The sequence below is a fragment of the Dryobates pubescens genome, chromosome 18 (assembly GCF_014839835.1).
Source record: "Dryobates pubescens isolate bDryPub1 chromosome 18, bDryPub1.pri, whole genome shotgun sequence".
NCBI classification, from domain to species: Eukaryota; Metazoa; Chordata; class Aves; order Piciformes; family Picidae; genus Dryobates; species Dryobates pubescens.
Window position 1 is genome coordinate 11,444,832 of NC_071629.1, and position 18,861 is coordinate 11,463,692.

Consider the following 18,861-nt stretch of genomic DNA (forward strand, 5'->3'; position numbering starts at 1 on the left):
CCAGGGATCAGCCTTAAGGTATACAAGCTATAAAGGTACAGCTATATAAGCTTGTTACACTAGAAAGGACAGAGATTTGTCTTTATTAGGATTGTGCAAACAGAAGCTTCTGGCTCTACAAGCACTAACTGAACTAACATTTTGTTTATGTTCACTTTCGGAGAAAAACTTCCATCCTCCTTGGTTCTTTTTGTGATTTGTCTTTAAGACAAATAAGGAAAGTTTTATTTCAGAATGAATCATCTTATTCTTCAAGCCCAACTTAATAGCCTTTCAGAGAAGAAAAACTTAATTTGACATTTCTGATGAGCAGCAGTTAAGTGCTTAAAGATCTATACTAAAATTAAGTTCTATAAGAAGATTGTTTTCATTTTATTACAAAAGAACAAAATTTACTTCTCAGTGATTGTGGTAACTGGCCCTTGGGTATGGGTGTATTAAAAAACCAAACCCACTGTCTTATATTCTCTGGCTCAGGTTAGTTGCATGTCAGCCATTCATCTGTTTCACCAAACACAGCTTTCATAGTCAGGCACTTCACATGTTTTAAAATGTCAAAATGCAAAGGAAACCCTGGGTAAAACTTCTGAGTGCTCTGTTCACTATGAAGAAGGTTGTAGAAAAATCAAGGGCTTGTTCCAAGCATTAAGTCAGCAAACACAGTTGCAAGTTGAAAGCCAAAAAACTCAGAGGAAACTGTGCTTACCTCTGGGGCAGAACTTTGAGTACTGAAACACAGGTTTCCTAAATACAGTACGTATTTGCTTTGAATTACTTTTCAGAGTAGATTATCTGTGTAAATTGTGAATGATCCTGAACTTGAGCCCTCCCTTACCCAGCTCCCAGAGGGAAGGCTTTCTATGTTCAATATCTGTCTTGACCCTGTATCACTTCTCTATTGACAAATGATCATCAAGAAGTTATATTCTTTGTGTAAATAATAGAATCACAGAACGGTTTAGCTTGGAAGGGACCTTTAAAGGTCATCTTGTCCAACACCCCTGCAGTCAGCAGGAACATCTTCAACTCAGAGCACCATCCCGCATGGCTCCGAAGGTTTCCAGTCATGAGGCATCTACCACCTCTCTGGGCAACTTGAGTCAGTATTTCACCATCCTCAGTGTAAAAAGCGTCTTCCTTAGATCTAGTTTAAATCTCACCTCTTTTAGTTCAAAACCATCACCTCTTGTCCTGTTGCAACAGATCCTGGTAAAAATATTGTCCATATCTTTCTTATAGGTCCCTTTTACTGAAATGTACAGTAAATTGTTTAAATGCACACTGAGGAAAACACTATTGTAGCATTATTTCCTTTGTTTTCATATCCACAGGAAAGCTATAGCCTGCACACCGATGGACTCCAGAAGAACCAATGTACACCAATTAAACAAAACTTCTATTTACTGATTACAAAATGGCCCTAGGAGAACGTGGGAGGGAGGCAGAACACCTCCTGACTGCACACAGCTCTGCGATCTACACACCTTATGGAAATCAGTGTCTTTGAAAACTTCACATAAGATGTTTTTATAAGCATTCATGACCTAGGCACATCACATCAGTAAGGCCTCACATAGCTGCACACCATTGCCTCAAATAAAAAAATGCATTGGCTTGTCTGAAACGAGAAACTTGTCATTCTCCACCCCCCAACTCAAGTCAACATCAGGCCTCCTCCCTGTCTTATTATTTTTAGTTTTTTTTACATTTGAGATACCTTGAGTACAAGTTGGTCTGTACCTGGTTTCCAGTGGTATGTTGCTGTTCAGGACCCAGCTATTATGGAGATGCACTGAATCTTGAGTACTGGTTGGGGGAGTCGGGGCAGCAGGACTGGGCTGGCTGCGGGTAGTCATTGACCTTCTCTGGAGAGAATCGGCTGTTGGAGGTGGTTTTCTGGCACAGGTGCATGCATGTGGTGGTGGAGGCGGCGGTGGGAGGGGTCTGAAGGTGAACTGGTTATGTGGGCTACCTGGCATATCTGAAACAACAAAGAAAAGGCAAAGAAACCCAGAGAGGGTTATTATTCTAGAAAGATCAAAAGACCATGAGCATGACAGAGTAGTTATTGGGATGAAAGCACTGTGCTTCATCATTTTGCTAACCCAGCTGCCTGTAAAATGCTGTTGCAGCATGTGAAATAATTTAAAATATAATACTCTACTGAAATGAAGTATATCAGATACAGACACACACCCTCCAGCACTGTAGTTCAGTAAGTCAACAACAACAAGAGAACAAAAAAGAAAAAGGAAAAAAAAAAAGATTTGTCATTCACTTAATTTGTCATAGGTTTAGTTGTAGGAGGGTAAAGAACAAATAAATCAAGTTGACAATGTGTTGCAGCACAGACACCAACTGATTTCATGAGGTATAATTCTCATTTAAGAATGTCTGTGAAAGAAACATAGTATAAGAATTAGTCTTGCACCTCAAATCAAGAGAGAAAATAACTGAGTAATTCCTATCACCTAACAAACCTCTTCCATCCAATAAGGTTAGCACACTTTTGTGAGTTTGTTGCTGCATTATTAGTTAAATGAGACCTGTGAAAAGGCCCTTCCTTAAAGACTACATGGAGCACTAACGATCCAGATACCCAGGGAGATGGTTTTATGGCAGCTACAGGCAGATAAGCTGGCAAGGAGCTCACAGCCACTGGACCAGGCTCTGAAGGAGATGGAATGAGTGGTGAGCACTCGATGCCCTGCCAACTCTGTTGCTGCTGCCCAGGGGCTCATAGCGCTGGTGTAACTGAAGGGCTCTGCCCTGTGCTAATGACAGTACACAACTTTAAAGGTGGCTCAGCCTGCACCACTAAGCTTAAATTCTCCTGCAAAGAACAACAAAGATACAATCATGCTATAACATTAAAGGCACAACAAAATCTTGTTTTCTCTACTTGCCACAAGAGTCTCCAAAACCTCTCAGTACAGCAAGAAACACAGCAATGGAGAACGGAGGTAAAAAATTCTTTTTTTAAAGGAACAGTAACAAATACTTAGCAATGACATTGATAAAAACTGCTGCCAGACTGGATAAACCGTGATGCTCTTAACCTGAATCTCTTCCAGCTAATTTACCTTGGTGTCAAACATGGCTTCCTCCCATTTCTATACTCAGCCTTACTCTCCCTTTTACATTAGCAGACGTCCAGTTAAATTTGCACAAAACTAGCTGGAGTGGAGCTCTGATGAACTTGCAAAAATTCCCTGCAAGGAACTGTTGCTGCCATCCACTCACAACACAGGCCTTCTTTAAATTATGACATGATGTGTCTTCAAGGTGAAAGATGAAAGCGAGCTCCTTCCCTTCTTGGAACAACTAGTGGAAAAAAACAGCACTTTTTCTCCGTGACAATCACAATTTACCCCAACTGAAGAAACAAGGTTGCTTAGTGCTCCACATAGGCTTTTCTATGCTGTGGTAAGCAAAGCTGTCATGGATTTGGCCCAGGCTTAATCCTTTTAATTTCATTGATCTTTTATCAAGGCAGCATTCTTACAGTTGCATTGAGGTTTATGCTGTAATATTAGTTTGCATATACCAAAAAGCATTTCTAAGCATGTTAGAAAATTGGAGACCTCAGTAAATTAAATCACTGGAGTCAACAGTCCAGAGCTCTAAAATAATCTGCTAAGGCACTTTCATATAATAATTAATCTCAGTAAATCCTGTATACTGTTATTCTAGAATTGTAAGCTACCCCAATTCTGGACATATTTGATGTCCAGCATCCTCAAATATTTGATCAATGACATTCCCTTACACAGTGGTATTAATCTGAAATCCACTCTACAGAACATGTGCAGGATTAATATATATCCTATCATTTTCATGGCAAGCCATTTCAATGGTTGTGTCACTGTCCTGTTCGAAAACTGCTGACCTTTGCCAGGACACACAGTTAGACTATATAAGGTACAGCAAACGTCAAGCAGCCAAGGTGAATGATGTCTCTAGGTAAATGGGAAAAAACCTGTATAATCTACATAACGACACATCTTTTATTTTGCTTCTTCCCTTATTATCTACACTGTCTCTATCCTGTCAATAGCATGCAATTATCTGACAGTTTCATTTGTTCCATGCAATAGAGTGGTTCTGCTTTGTGAACTTTACAGTATTTCTGGTTGGTAGGGTAGCCAGGATCTCCCAGTGCAATTTATCACAATGCATTAACACAGCAGATCTCCTGGGGGATTCCATTTTAATTATCACTCCTTCACCCAGCTACCAGCATCACAGAAAACCTCACATCAGATTCTGAAATATTTTGGTGATTTAAAGATAAGTCTTCTACATGAGACCTTCATTTCAGTGGAGCACTGCAAATTCATTATGCTGAGAATCAGCCCAAGTTCCCAATTAGTTTTTACAGACTTTCTAATTTGGCAAAGTTATTTTCATTTTCCTTGAAACTAAGTCTACATCTCATTAACTTTATATTTAATACCACAAAAAATGTTGTTTGGGACATAAAACAGAATTACATCAAAATTTGCACACTTATGATTCCGCAGGACTCCAAACAAACAGTAGACTCTGTAAAATAACTTAATGCAAAAACATTTAAATAGCTAAAGAGTGACATTACACAGGATAATTTGTCTAAAGCCAACAAGTTTCCAAAGTGTGGCACATAAACTAACTTAGCTGTGGATTTCTATCCTATTGCTATTGTTCATCATAATGCTACTCATAACAACTCCTCTTTCTCTATTTAATGGTGCTAATAATCCTCAGATTTTAATTCCCCCCCCCCTTTTTTTTTTATCCCATCAAAAAGCCTGTGTGTGATATGGAAATACACTATTATCTGTTTTCAATGTGTTCATTGACATTGTAGAAGCTTCCATTCATCTAAAAATGTAACTATAAATCATCATATCAGCTCAGACTTTACATTCACAATAATTTGTTTCAAATCAGATTTTCAGCTGAGTCATGTCCAAGCCAGAAATGATGCTCTTGGCACTCACGATTGACCTTCTCATCTGCACTGGCATTTATCTCAGTTTTTTTGATAGATAGAAGAGGCTATTTAGAACAGAACTATATTCTTTCTCCTAGCAATTCATTATTTTTAAAGACTTCTCCCATTTCAGCAGAGGAAATCTAGAAACTGTGACGCATCCAGAAAATACCTACTCAACATTTTGCTTCTTTGTGGTACATTGAATCTGCTTTGTTTAAAACACACACACACACACACACACACTCCCTGTCCTCCCCCACAAACTGCACTTAAATGTCCTCCCTCCTTTCAGAATTTTTTTTTTAGGCTTTTTCCTTTCATTCTTCAATAACAATGTTTATTTGTTTAGCTTTTCTGTTTTGGGACACTTCCCAGTTTCCATCCAGTCACTCCAGAAGAGAAACACCTGTACTGAGGCCAGCTATAAACAAGAAGAACTGTGATTCTGCAAGTTTGAAGGACTTCTACTTACACTTTTTTCTTCAAAGTTTGAATGAAGGAGTTCTACTTCTGCTCTAAATTTTTCTTCTTCAGTTCTAACTCATTCTTTTGGATGGCCCTTGAACAATATCAAACACTTGCTGCTCCTTGGCACTTGTGTAATGGAGCTTGGTATCCTACAGTCATGACGCACAGACCCAAACATTTCCTCTTCAACTGCTCAGTTCTACCACTTTCTCCTTCAGGAGACACAATCATTCAGATCTTGCTGGGTTGGTGGTTTTTTGTTTGTTTTGGTTTGGGTTTGTTTTTTTCAGAAAGTGGAAAGGTAATTAACTTCAACACTTCTCTTACTCTGCCAGGTTGGCTGAGTGCTGCCATTCTGCTCTAAAGCTATTGGAAGCACAGAGCAAATGGACAAGAGCAGCATTAATGACCTCATGACTTTGTAATCATAAACATGTAGCTTTATTGCAATATAGATTGACAAAAAACAAATAAGCACATTTACAAGTAGTTAGCACCTGATTAAAAATCAGCTTTGAAAATAATCCAGGCCTTTGCTGAGGTATCCTCCTAAGAGTTTTCAAGATACCACATAGAAAGAAAAAAATAATTGAACTGTTTTATCACTTATTGACAAGACTACAACAGCTTGTCTCGTTACTAAGAGAAGTAAACCAGAGAGAATATATTAAAATGTAATGAACCTTAAAAGGTTTGCATCTAAACTTTTTTTGAGTTCCTAAATTCATTACATTTTGGTATATTTGGAGGGTTTTTTGTTTGGTTGGTTTTTTAAATAGACATGTCTCAGATAAGTATGAATTTGCTGGCAATTCACTATTTAATGAAAGAAAGAGCAACTATTGTTCAGAAACATTAGTCTAGATTATTTAAAAGTTCTATGGATGTACTCAGTTACAAACCAATCTCTTGATTTTTTTTTTCCTCAAGCAGAGGTGAAGGAGCATAATGGGTACTGAGGAACTGAAAAAGATTCAGTGCAGAGAAGCCTGAATCAAAATGGTGAAGACTAGAGCTCAACAGCAAGGAACAAAAATTCTCAATTTTATAGTGAGATTTATGCTCTGGGTCTAAGAAGATGAACTAAGAATTAGATGTAAGTGCTACCATTGCAGAGTGCTGCTTCTGCGATTTGTTAATATACTTCTTGATACTGTGTAAGTCTTTACACTCTTTTCTTCCATTCTAAATTGAAAATAGCTCCTTTTCTATGTATGCATCAGTAACTTTACTAAGCCCCTAATTATTTGCTGCCTTTTTCTGAATTCCTTTTAGTTTTGTTGTCAGGTATTTCTGAGAAAAGGTGAACATAGCAAAAAGTAGAAGTGTATGAAATTGCTTTATTAATGTATAAATTCACACTGTGTTTCAATGTCTGCTCTGCACTTGCTCCTCATGTAGCTCAACATTTAGTTGACCCACCTTACTTGGAAAATCCTTTGCATCAAGAACTATGTCAGACCACCAGGTTACAAAAGTATCTAACCTGGACCTTTAATACCAATTTGCCTTTCAATTATTACTTTGCTGTATGCATATTTCTTTTTCCCTCAGCCTCACTACACAGTAAATCTTCCAGGATATAAAATATCAAACATCTCTAAAGAATTATAAAAAACATATGGTTTTATGCAAAATAAAGTTTATAATGTAATGAAAGCTTATAAACTAAAGGTCATATAGACTCAAAGTTTACTTACAAAGTAAAAGAGATTTAGAGACCTCCAGAGATCATGTTACTTCACACTTCAGCCTTCTGACTCATAGCCATAGTGCTTTGAGAGTGCCCCTGCAGCAACAGATTTTCCTTGTTAAGCAGGATGGGACAGCCCAGAATAGTCCCAGAGAGGGAGGTGCCAGACAAGCATTGGGGATCATCAAAGGGCTTGGGCCCTTCATTTATCACTACAGGTGTGCCCTCAAATAGCCAAATACTTAATTCCACACAACAGTGCCACTCTGAATCCTGCATATAATTATTTAGGCTGTGTTGAAAACACAGCACTTTACTTCCAAAGAAAAATTAACAGAGATCGTAGGCCAAGCCCTTTGAATGGCATCAGTGAGCATTAAATACAGCTGGATTTACATAATAGCAATGCAATGATGTCAAAGAAATGATGGATAATACTTAAACACTCAGTTCTATGCATTCACACAGATCCCATTAAATGTTTTCTTTATGTTCTCAGCACCACATTCCCTCAAACCTCTTACAATTACACACACATGGTAGCAGCTTCGATCTCATAATTTGTGGATAATTTTTAACAAGATGATATTTGGAAAAACACGAATTCCAGTAATTTCCTTATGCTAGCAGACACATTTCTCCTTCAGCATTTCCAAGTGTAGCCAAAATAAAAAAAGAAATATGATGGCAATCCAGCTCTTTTTGAAACACCAGCATCATTTGCATTGAATGCCATATGATCTAATTATGTAGGAAAAAAACCCTATTCTATATGTAACATAAAAGGACAGTAAGGGCTTTTACGGTGGCTGCCCAGCACTGCCTTTTCAATTTTTACATTCACAGTCACAATTTGTACTGTAAGACTTAAGCGATGATATTTTGTAAACACTCATAATGGACATCATTCTAGGAAATGTTATAAAAACCTAGTTAGACAGGTTTAAATACAAGAGTAAAAAGGAATGCTGACAGCACCATCGGCAAGTCTGTCTTTAAAAGACTATCTTTCTAGAGAAGTGAATGTTTTATGTTTCTTTAACTCTGCTTAATACGATCTCTTGAGAAAGGGTTCTAAACTCATCTAAAATTCCTTTGGATTCCATATTTTTTTAGGCTGAATAATATGTGCCTGGGATTTTCCTGTTATCTTGATTGGCATTTTTGGTCCATTTCTAATAAATGCTGGACTACTTGAAATCTACTAGAAAATCTTCTGAAATCAAAACATATCGCGGCGCTTTGGGACATTGCTTAGTGGCCATGGTGGTGTTAGGTTTATGGTTGGACTTGAAGATCTTAGAGGTCTTTTCCAGCAGTAATGATTCTATGACTTAGATGGAATATTAAATATCAAGGTCTAAACTTCCAACAACAGAGAGCATAAGAAATTTTCATTTGCTGGACTTTTGTATTTGCTAGTAATTTGCCATTACTTTTGCACGTCAGGATGGTAACATTGCTGGACTATATTTCTGTTAAAACATCAATCAGTGGCATGATGAAAGTGTGTGTGTGGGGAAAGTAACACTACAGATGTTGTAGTGTTTTGGAAAATAAATCAGAAGTGCATCAAAAAAGAGACTGCAAACAGTTTCTTGATTCAGCTGCAGGAACAAGTGGGAGAAATTTTCAGGCAAAATGGAGGTTAGAACTCATTAGAGAAGGTAAGGCAGTGACTTATCCCTAGGGAACTATCACATGGCCAGCCTTTCCAACTTTGCTGATAGGATGCATTGAACAATACTCTGCTTTTCAAGATTTAAAAAATTCTGGCACCTGCCATCTTTGCACCATATATTTAACTTGTCAGTTTTACTTGGTAAATTTCTTGAAATAAGGTTGAATTTTTTTTTTTTGGAAGGTGCATGTGGGGGAGTGATTTTGCTTTTTCTGATGATAGAAATGTTAATAAATGCAAACGAAAAGCTGAATTTGTGGGCCCAAAGCTAGCTATTTTTTCCTCCAGCTGTATCAGTGGTGGTATGAAAGACATTACCTTTCCTGACAAACTTTGCCTCACTTAGAGGCACTTATTTTTGTAGACCATTAGAGCTACAACAGCACTATTCCTACTTAATTAACTCCATCACTCAGCGTTTTAACTTGGGAGCCTGATTGCTGAAGTAGAATAATTTTGGACATAAACACTGCACTATGAGATGCCACTGTCTTGTGCTGCAGCTTGTAGCCAGAAATGAGCTTCAGGTTAGAATGCTGTGTACTGTGGATAAGATGCAAGTGTTAAATGGCATCATGCAGAAGCACCTGACAATATAAACACACTGATGGGTGCTCATATAAAATAAACATTGCCAGAGGGGAGTGAAGAGCTAAAGCTCCTGAGATGCTTTCACTCTGCTGAACTGTCTGATTTATAGCTTTGTTCTATAGCACTTCTTCACATAGCTGTTAAATACTAATGCACTCTATGCATAATATTTACGTGAAAAACATTATTCCATTTATGTGAAATACTCACATTTATGTCAATTAATATGACAAATCTGAAATGAAACTGTCCTGCTTACTCCTTTCCATCTCATTTGTTGCAGGTGGCACATCCATCAGATTCTCTCAACACCCATCCAGTTGAGACAGGACTCTTAAATCACTATGCTCTCTTCCAACACAAGAGAGGCCCATTGGTGGCTGATTCACAGAGGTCAAGGACAAAATGTGAAGGGAGAAGAAAAGCAGCACTCCAGTTATAATGGAGACTGAGGGATCAGCCTGAACAACCAGCTCAGGCTTCCAGTGGTTTGTTCAGCAGATCAAGCAGCTGCTCGTGCAATTAACATCACACAGCATTCAAAGGATAGTAGGGGAGATTGACAGCTCCCAGCTAGCTTAAAGGTGATATTTTCAGCAGAAGGCATAATTCCTGCCTTTACTTAGAAGTGGTGGGTTCAGTCAGTACCACCAGTTGTAACTTCTATCAGTGGCAAATCTTCACTACTCTAAAACTACAAAGCAGGAGAGATTACAATTTACAGGCTAAGCCTGTTATCCAGGCTTACAAAAGCCAGGCAGTTCCAAGTAGCCTGGCAGCAAATTTTGACGACCTTAGAGGTGAACAGGTTTTGATTAAAGAGCAGTTTATGATTGGTAAAATAGGTTGCAAGCAGCCATGGCTGTAAAAACTAATGTTGCCCCAGTTATTGATGGTTTTCTGCAGTGTGATATATATTAAATTTGGCCTTTGTGTCATTAAATTCATTAGCTATGAGGGCTTTCTAAAAGGGATCTATGGGTAATGGAATTAGCAATGATAAATCATACTGAAATACACAGTGTATTTAGCCCAGCAGTTCAGTGGAAATACCATGAATACAGGCATATTAAGCCACTTTGTCACCAATATCTCTTCTGTGTATGATAACCTTCTCTCCCTGTCTCTTACCTGTTTCATCTCTGCTCCTGTTAGGCTGCAACATTTTTAGGAAAAAAGACTGCTTGAGGCCATGCCTCTTTACAGACCCAAACAATGTAAAATTCTGCAGCATTTGAGTTCACTGCAGGGTGATGGCTGAGGTAAAGATTGCCATTTTAGTTCTTGCCTTCTGAAGGCTGGGGACATGAGCACAAGTCCTTCCAGGTGACTAAAGTACTGCTCAACTTAAAGTCCAGCCACAAGAACGATCAGTCTGTTGATTCGTATTTTTGTAAAAATAAAATTCTGCAGAAATAAGAAAAGATGATCAAGTCCTAAATCATGGCAAAACCTGCCAGTTACATCAGGATCCAACATCAGGCCCTGATGAGCATGTTCCTGCACATTCCTGAATGTATTTGGGTCAAATTCTCAAGTGTATCTCCTATCTATTTGGACTCAGACAGATCTAGTGCCTTTTTTTTGGGCAGCTCTGCAAATGTACTCCAAGTTTACTTCAAGGTGAAAAGTGCCTGACCCTCCTAGCTTCAAGGATGAATCACATTCCAGCTTCCTCCACCTGGGTACATAAAGGCTTTGATCAGGACACTTAACTTTCTGCACTCCAGATTATCATGCCAAATCTAGACATCTGGTATGTATACTGACATTATTTGGCAGAGTCTAATTAAAAATACTAGATCCATGCTTACAAACAGTTCCATGTGGAGATATAGTAGCTTGAAGCTCCTCAATTGTATCTATGCCTATGTATTTACAGTCCTTTTAGAAAAATAAGGAGGGAATGTTGGGAGAAGTCTAAACTAGTTTCTATGTTTATTATATTGTGAAGAATATGTTGATGGCATATATAGGAAAATGAAAGTCTGTATTTTATTAAACACAGCTGATCAACTGACAAGCAATAAGGATGTGTGCTTATTGCTAGTCAAGAAGTATCGTTGACAACTTTTTACAAAGTTCTCAAAGTACACAAAGCTCCTCATCTCTCCTCTCCTTAGAGTAGTCTGACCTACAAAACAATTTGCAGTTAATACATAAATTACAGTAGGACAGATTTTTCTCAGCAACCTTACTAATTCCCTGTTGGTCAGGGTAGAAAGCTAGCAGGAAAGCAGACTGTTTCCTTCAACTTCACTTATGTTCTACTTCACTAACTTTAGTTGACAGGTTTGTTAAAGAAGAGTTCATCAACATACAAATTACAGCTTCAGAACATATGCTGTCCTTTTGAAGTTTTGCTTCACAAGAGAAACAAATTTTCCAATAGAAAATTGTTCAGATTAAATTTCAACTCTCTATTTAACCAGAAAATTATTGTTTTCAGTAAGAAAAAAAAACCCGACCAACAAAACCCCAAAAAACCAAGAAGCATGGTAACTTCACCTGGAGGATAGCTTGCAACAATTTATTCTTGGCAGCGCTTACAAGTGCATGGTATTATTTAAGAAGGAAGTTGCACATAATGGCCAGATAGCATAACAAAAGCCACTCACTAATTGATTTCATGTGGTATCTCAATTGATTGTTTGTTAGTTTGTTAGTTAAAGGATACATCTCGGCGTAGAATCAGCTGACCAACTACCTCTGCCTTTTATCCCCAGAAGTAGTTTACAAGTTCCTGTATGTATATATATATATACACACTTCAAGTGTGTGTGTGTGTATATATATATATATATACACACACACTTCAATGAAAAGACCTATTTCTGCCATTGATGTTTGCTAACATTTTATTTAGGAATGCTGACACTTCTCCTATAGTACTCAGCTTGCTTGGAGGAAAGACAAGGGTACATGTGTAACTGATGGTAAACAACAAATCGATTACTTTTGAAAGAAAAGAAAAACTCCTGTAGGGAAAGAGAAAACAACACCACAGAAACAGGGAATGTAATGCCTGAAAAGGAACACAGCCTAGGCACAAACCCAGTGTCTCTCTAATGCACAGTTACAAGAAAGCATGTGGATTTTCCACAAGCCCCAGGTTTAGTGGAGTGGTGGGAGCTTGTGGCACGGCTCCTCAAAACTATTGAGAGCTTTTAACTCTGCTCTGCACTTTACTATTAGGAGCTCTGTACTCTTAAGCAATTTTTAAGTTCTGTGCAGTGGGGTCCCTTCTGCAAGAACTGGATCAGAAAGCTAACTTCAGGTATAGAATCATAGAATTGGCTCACTTCTGAAAGACCTCTAAGATCATTGATCCAACCATTGACCTAATGTCTCATGGCCATTAAACCACATCTCAAAGTGCCAGGTCTACACATTCTTTTAAACACCTCCAGGGAGGGTGACTCCACCACTTCCCTGGGCAGCCTGTTCCAATGCCTAACCACTCTTTTAGTACAGAAAGATACTAAGGGTTGATAATTATCTTCTGCTAGTCTTGCTCAACTAGCAAAAGAAATCTGGTGTGCCTCAAAAATAACCAAGGTTACATCATTTTACAGCATTAATAGGTTATAGAAGTTCTTTGTGACTGTATCCTCAGTTCACCTCACGGCACATTTCTAAGGTGCATTTCACTCAAATCTTACCTATATACAGTTATTTAAACTCATTGTAAATAAGAGATGCATTTTTGAATATTACTAGAAATTACAGCTATAAAATATGGAATAAAACCTTCAAAACAAATGCATAAAGAAGTATCAAGGGAAACATACTTTTTCATATGAATCTAACCAACAAAGTATTTTAATGAGTGCACATCTATTAAGAGAATTCTCAGGATACTGTAATTATTATTCATTTTCTAGAATTGTTTCACCATGAAGCTTTATGCTGCTATGGGGACTTTAATGTTTATGTTTTGTGACGGCTGCGTTGACTATTAAAAAGCAATTTGGCTGACATTTTAAGTCTTTTGTTGCCAGTTTTAATTGGATTGTTCACCAAGCATCAACTCCCCCGTTAACTGCAAAAATTACAGGCCAACGTCAGTTTATAGTAATGACTGTTTAATGATTTTCTGCTGTCACTATGCCAGCTTCATACGGATGCATGCATGATTAGTTTCATATCAAGACCTGTAATTAATAATTGAAACCTCAACAAAAGAGAATATCAAACAGGAACGCATCCTTAATAAAGACTCAAAGATTTATCAAGACACTCATTCCAAATTAAAAATTAATTAATGTTTTGAGGTCACACTGTGCAAGAGCTGCTGTGAAGGAAGAAAGTTCTCTGCACCTTTTGCTATAGATGAAATTTCCCTTTAAAGGTTGCGGAGTTTGAGAGCTCACTGCAGTGAGACTTTGCTTATCATTCTTAAAACTGACTCAAAATTATTCAGAACTTATTATTAGCTATTTTTGTTTGCTTTCCAGAAGAGATAAAGCTGCTTTTATAATAATAATTATAAGATATAAAAATAATTATAGTTCAACTGAAACTTACAGTACTTACAAACAAGCCCACTAACTTCTCAGAAATACAGATTCTTGAAAGAGAACTGATTTTTCTTTGTTCAGCTCTGAATCCTATGCCAAACTCCCACATATTTCAGAATTTCAAATAGAGCAGAAAAAGGCTTTTAGAAGGCAACTCTTTCAATGTGTGAAATAACCATGAAAATAAAGCCAGAAACAAAGACTCACAAAGCAGCATCAGGACTGTAAAGGCACGGAGCGCCTCCTCATCCTGCTCAAAGAGAGTTCAAGAACTGGGGTTTCTTAGAGCATTTCACACCTTATGCTTTTGGCCATCTGCCATGGAAGGTAACATTCTGTAGGCTGTCAAATTTTAGAATTTTGAAAAGAACTTGGCATTCCATGTATTTTGATACTTAAAAAGTCCAGGGGAAAGAATACTGACCAAGGGTTTTAACTATCTTATTAATAAGCACATCTATAAAATTTGAGAGAGGGGTCTCTGTAAACGGAGCTCCTGTGTTTATGGATTCCCATTAAACTTAGACCTCAAAGGTCAAATACCAGACTTCATTGTATTATGCATGTAAGTACTCAGGCAAATTTCAGCAATTTATAGCAACTTAGAAGAACTCGCCTTCATCTGTTTTCAGGCTTGAATTTTATAGACTATAGTCACCTACTAGAAAATATTAACCTACTGGAAAGTCAATAGATTTTCAAGGCTGCTTCATTTTTATGTACAAGAAGCTGTATGCCTCGCAGAACCATTCATTTTCCTTTTATTGCTAGGATGATGGCTTAAAACCTGTTCTGACCAAACTTTTGAGCAGATGGCTTTATTTGAAAGATTTAGGGGTAAATTTAGGACCCATCTCTTTTTCCAGTTATGACAGCATGATATGGGATTAACTCCATTGATTTCAATTACGTTATTCTGCCTCGGTTTGCTAGATGCAACCACAGAAGCTAATAGCCCAACTTTGATAGGGCATATCCATTTTTTATATATTTAGAAACAGAAAATTTGTCACTTGAAAATATCAGCCATGGAACACTGCATGATTCTGAGCAGCGTAAATCACTGTATTTGTGATTTAGAAAAGGATGAACGATTGAACCTGCAAAATACAGGTTGGCACAAACTTATTTCGATTCTTGAAAGAAGAAGGTCCAGCAGAACTATGTGAATGGACCATACATCAGCAGATGAAAATTCATATCGACAAATGCAAGGTACCTCAAATTGATTGCCAAGATCTAAATTACCTCCAAGTACTCAGAAAATGGACTTGTGTACGCTTGCACACAGCTCAGTGAAAATCCCTTCTCTATGTACCGCTTTAGTAAAAGAATGAAGGACCATGAAAGATAAAAGCAAATGGGACAGAAAGCAAAAAGGCAAATAGCGTCAAATTGTTACATACACATCTTGTAGAATACTTTGTTCTAATCATCTTTTTCAGAGAATCATAGAATGATTTGGGTTGGACCTTGAAGATCGCCTAGTTACAACACCCTCTGCCATGGGTAGGGACACATTCCACTATACCAGGCTGCCCAAAGCCCCGTCCAACCTAGCCTTGAACATTTCCAGGCATGGGGCATCCACAACCTCACTGCACAACCTCTTCCAGTGTCTCACCACCCTCTTGGTGAATAATTTATTCCCAGTCTAGCTTCTTCCAGTTTGAAGTCACTGTCATTCATCAATACATGCCTCTGTAAATGACAAAGTACTCTTCTGTAGGACCCCTTCAAATACTGGAAGGCTGATATAATACCTCCCTGGAGCCTTCTCTTCTCCAGGATGAACAACCCTAACTCTCTCAGCCTTTCTTCATAGGACACAACTGGACATGGACCAAGTCCCTCTCATCAAATTTAAGTGGGAACAGCTTACCGGACTTTAAGCTTGCAGGACACTTTCATGTGTTCTCAGAGAAAAGGGAGTATTTTTTCCCCAACTGACCTTCCAAAATACCTCCGCAGACCTTACAATAGTTAAGCTAGAGGATCAGTCATAGCAGTGAAAAAGTTCTGGTAATAATATAATTGTAAAATAACCATATTCTCTGGAAAACGTATTTCTGAGCTCAGTGCACTACTGCATTAACTCTGGGCCCCAAACATATTCTGGATGTGGCCCTGTAGGAGCAAGTCCAGAGAAGGGCCACAAATAGTATCAGAGGTCTAGAACACCTATTTGGTATTTTCAGTTGAGTTGTGTTTTCTTTATGATATTAGAAAGTTGTAATGTTGAGAAGACAAAGAACATTGTTTTCTCTTCCAAAGGTAAATCTACTTAAATTAATCTGAAGAAGAAAAATTACCTTAGGTTGTCAGAGGAAAGAAACTGACACTCTCTGTGAAGTGTCACTTGGGAAAATATGTAGACATGCTTCAGGGGATAAAACAACAGCCACCAAGGTCTGTTGTTGATGGTATAGAGGGAGATGAAGAGAATTTATAGAAAAGAGGGGTTTTTTTTACAGTGATGAAAAATTGATAGCCTCAAACTATCCCCAGTTAGTTTCAAACTTGGTTCAATATTAAAACTGTAGTTTTCTCTTTGTCTAATTCAAGTATATGTAAAAACCATTGTCAGCCCTGCTTGCCTTTGGGAAAAAGCTACATCAGCACTTGTATTTGCTGATCTATGTTACAAATCAATATTTTAGTAACCATAAGTACAATACCATTTTAGATTTCAAGAAAAGAATCATTCAAAATGAAACATTATTTTTAAACACAAATAAATAAGAGAGACATAACTTAAACTGATAAAAAAAGCAAGAAATTAAGTTCAAATGCTAAATATCTACCTAACTGTCCCTACATATGATTTCTCTCCTATAAAATCTGGTATTGTGAGATATGAGTTACAAAGTTATTTGATACAGAAAGTCAACCTTAACTCTAATGAATGCTTTGTCATTCTGTTACACAGGCTCAAGTACTTAAATAACTATCAGTTTTCAAATTTAGCTTCTCTATTGATTTTTTGCAAACACAACTATTATTTTTTGGTGTCAATTAGATATTGTATAAAGCATAAAACTCTCATCTCACATTAAACCTTTCCCCCTCCAACCCTAAAATAGAATGGAAACCACCACCTTTTGGAATGCCTCTAACATGCTGCTGCAGAGAGAGCTATTTCTTCCTGAACTCTTAAAAGTTGTTGGGTTTTTTTTAGCCCTTGGTTGATTGATGGAGCTCTGAGTTTCATAAAGATTGCATTTCATGTCTTTTGCTGGTGTTTCTAAACCCTGTGACTAAAAATCAGAGCAAGAATGAAAGAGGGTTTTGTAAAAATGGCATAATAGACAACTAGCAAAAAATGCATGCAAAGTCAGTTTTAAAAGCCAATTTACACGCTGCTGCAAGGGCTGGGGTTTTTCGGGTGGGGAGGGAGGTCCCTCTTCTCTTACAGGTCTGAAGACAAATCCTTTAGTCAATTTTTATCTGTGTTTCAGACTTCGTTTCAGGCTAGTTCTTTGATAATTCAAAATTACTGTTGAGATACTTTGCACTTGTTTAAAGTTTATGAATAAGTTAGATTGCTTCCACATTGTCCTACTTATTGGTGCTTTATATTTAGTAAGCTCACCTTTATAAGACTCTACCTCTTCAGTTCCTTGTCAGTGAGGTGAGAGGAAAACACTGTCAGGCTCTTTATATCCAACTGAGGGCAGGTGTCATGCATTCACATGTAAATAGTGCAATTAGTGACAATTATCATTTAAGAAGAACCATTAAAAGCTGCAGGAAGACAGTTTGTCACCCATACTTTTTTGTAGTTTACTACTTTAGCTTCTTTTTTTCAGGCATCTGCTGACTTTTATTCCTGATTACTGTAGGGCTTCAAGCTGATGTTTGTATCCATCAGGTTAGACTCTGGGTAATAACATAGAAAGAGGAACTCAGGCCAGATTGTATTTAATCACTTTGTGTGACTTAACTTTGTATTTTATTATATATCTAAAGGACACGAAATCTTCTGCATATCTCATAGATCACAGGAAAGCTGGGTTCCTCTCTGTTACAGTTGAGGATTTGTGTACATCCATACAAAAGCTAGGGAGTTAGAGATGGCTGTGGGGAGAGTGCTTAGAAGAATAGTAAATCTTCTGATATGCCAGCTTTAGACCTCAGAACAAAACTTCACTAGGTTTATTCATTGACAGCACACTTCATGCTGGGGATGTCCTGTCAACTTGCAATACTTTGTGCTTATCCTGTTCTCTACTTTCTAAATCCTGTTACTTGGGTCACAGGTTACATGTTTTTCCCCAACACTTGAACACAAGTCATAGTTTCTCCCTTTGCCAGTTTTACTGTTTGTACACTTAAATAAAATGTTTATATATAATGCATAGGTGTGCCATCAAATGTTACTGACATGGGACACCCTATTCCAGTATGCTTGCATTTGAGCTCAAGGCATGATAATACAGATTATATCCTGACTAGTGCACGTAGAATTTGAGTCACTTAAGCTACATCTCCACAGAAAACTGCATCTGCAATGGCCTCGGTGTCCCTGATGTATTTCAGTTCTCTGGTAACCTTCTTCCATTGCCAGGGCGCTCTTCTCTACCCAGCAATAGTTGGGACGTACTATGTGCGGGATTGTCTAAATATTACATCTTTGAACATCTGGACTGGCCAAATCATGCACAAATTGCTAAAAGTTTTTTTCAGGTACCACTTCACATGAGAAGACCACTTCTGTGGTAGTGTGAGTGTTGCCACGCTGACACTTCAGCAGCACACTTCTATCACCCCAGCTGTTCAGAAACCTTCAGGGTCTGTGACACTGGGACTCTCTGGATGCTGTTCATCTCATGTCTCATCTCACTTTCCACTTGTGGCAGGAAATTTTGCTACTTCTTCGTGTGTATGCTGTCAAGAACTTTTCAAGAGAAATGTTTCTTCATTTTTCCTT

The 18,861-nt window shown here is 37.8% G+C and overlaps 1 protein-coding gene across 1 annotated transcript in view; it reads right to left on the minus strand.

The window, feature by feature from the left end:
* Positions 1 to 18,861, minus strand: part of TENM1 (teneurin transmembrane protein 1) — a 329,411-nt gene that overhangs the window by 162,112 nt on the left and 148,438 nt on the right. The window contains exon 4 of the mRNA XM_054169769.1: positions 1,741 to 1,981. Coding sequence (XP_054025744.1) covers positions 1,741 to 1,981 — 241 coding nt within the window. The remainder of the gene's footprint in view (positions 1 to 1,740; positions 1,982 to 18,861) is intronic.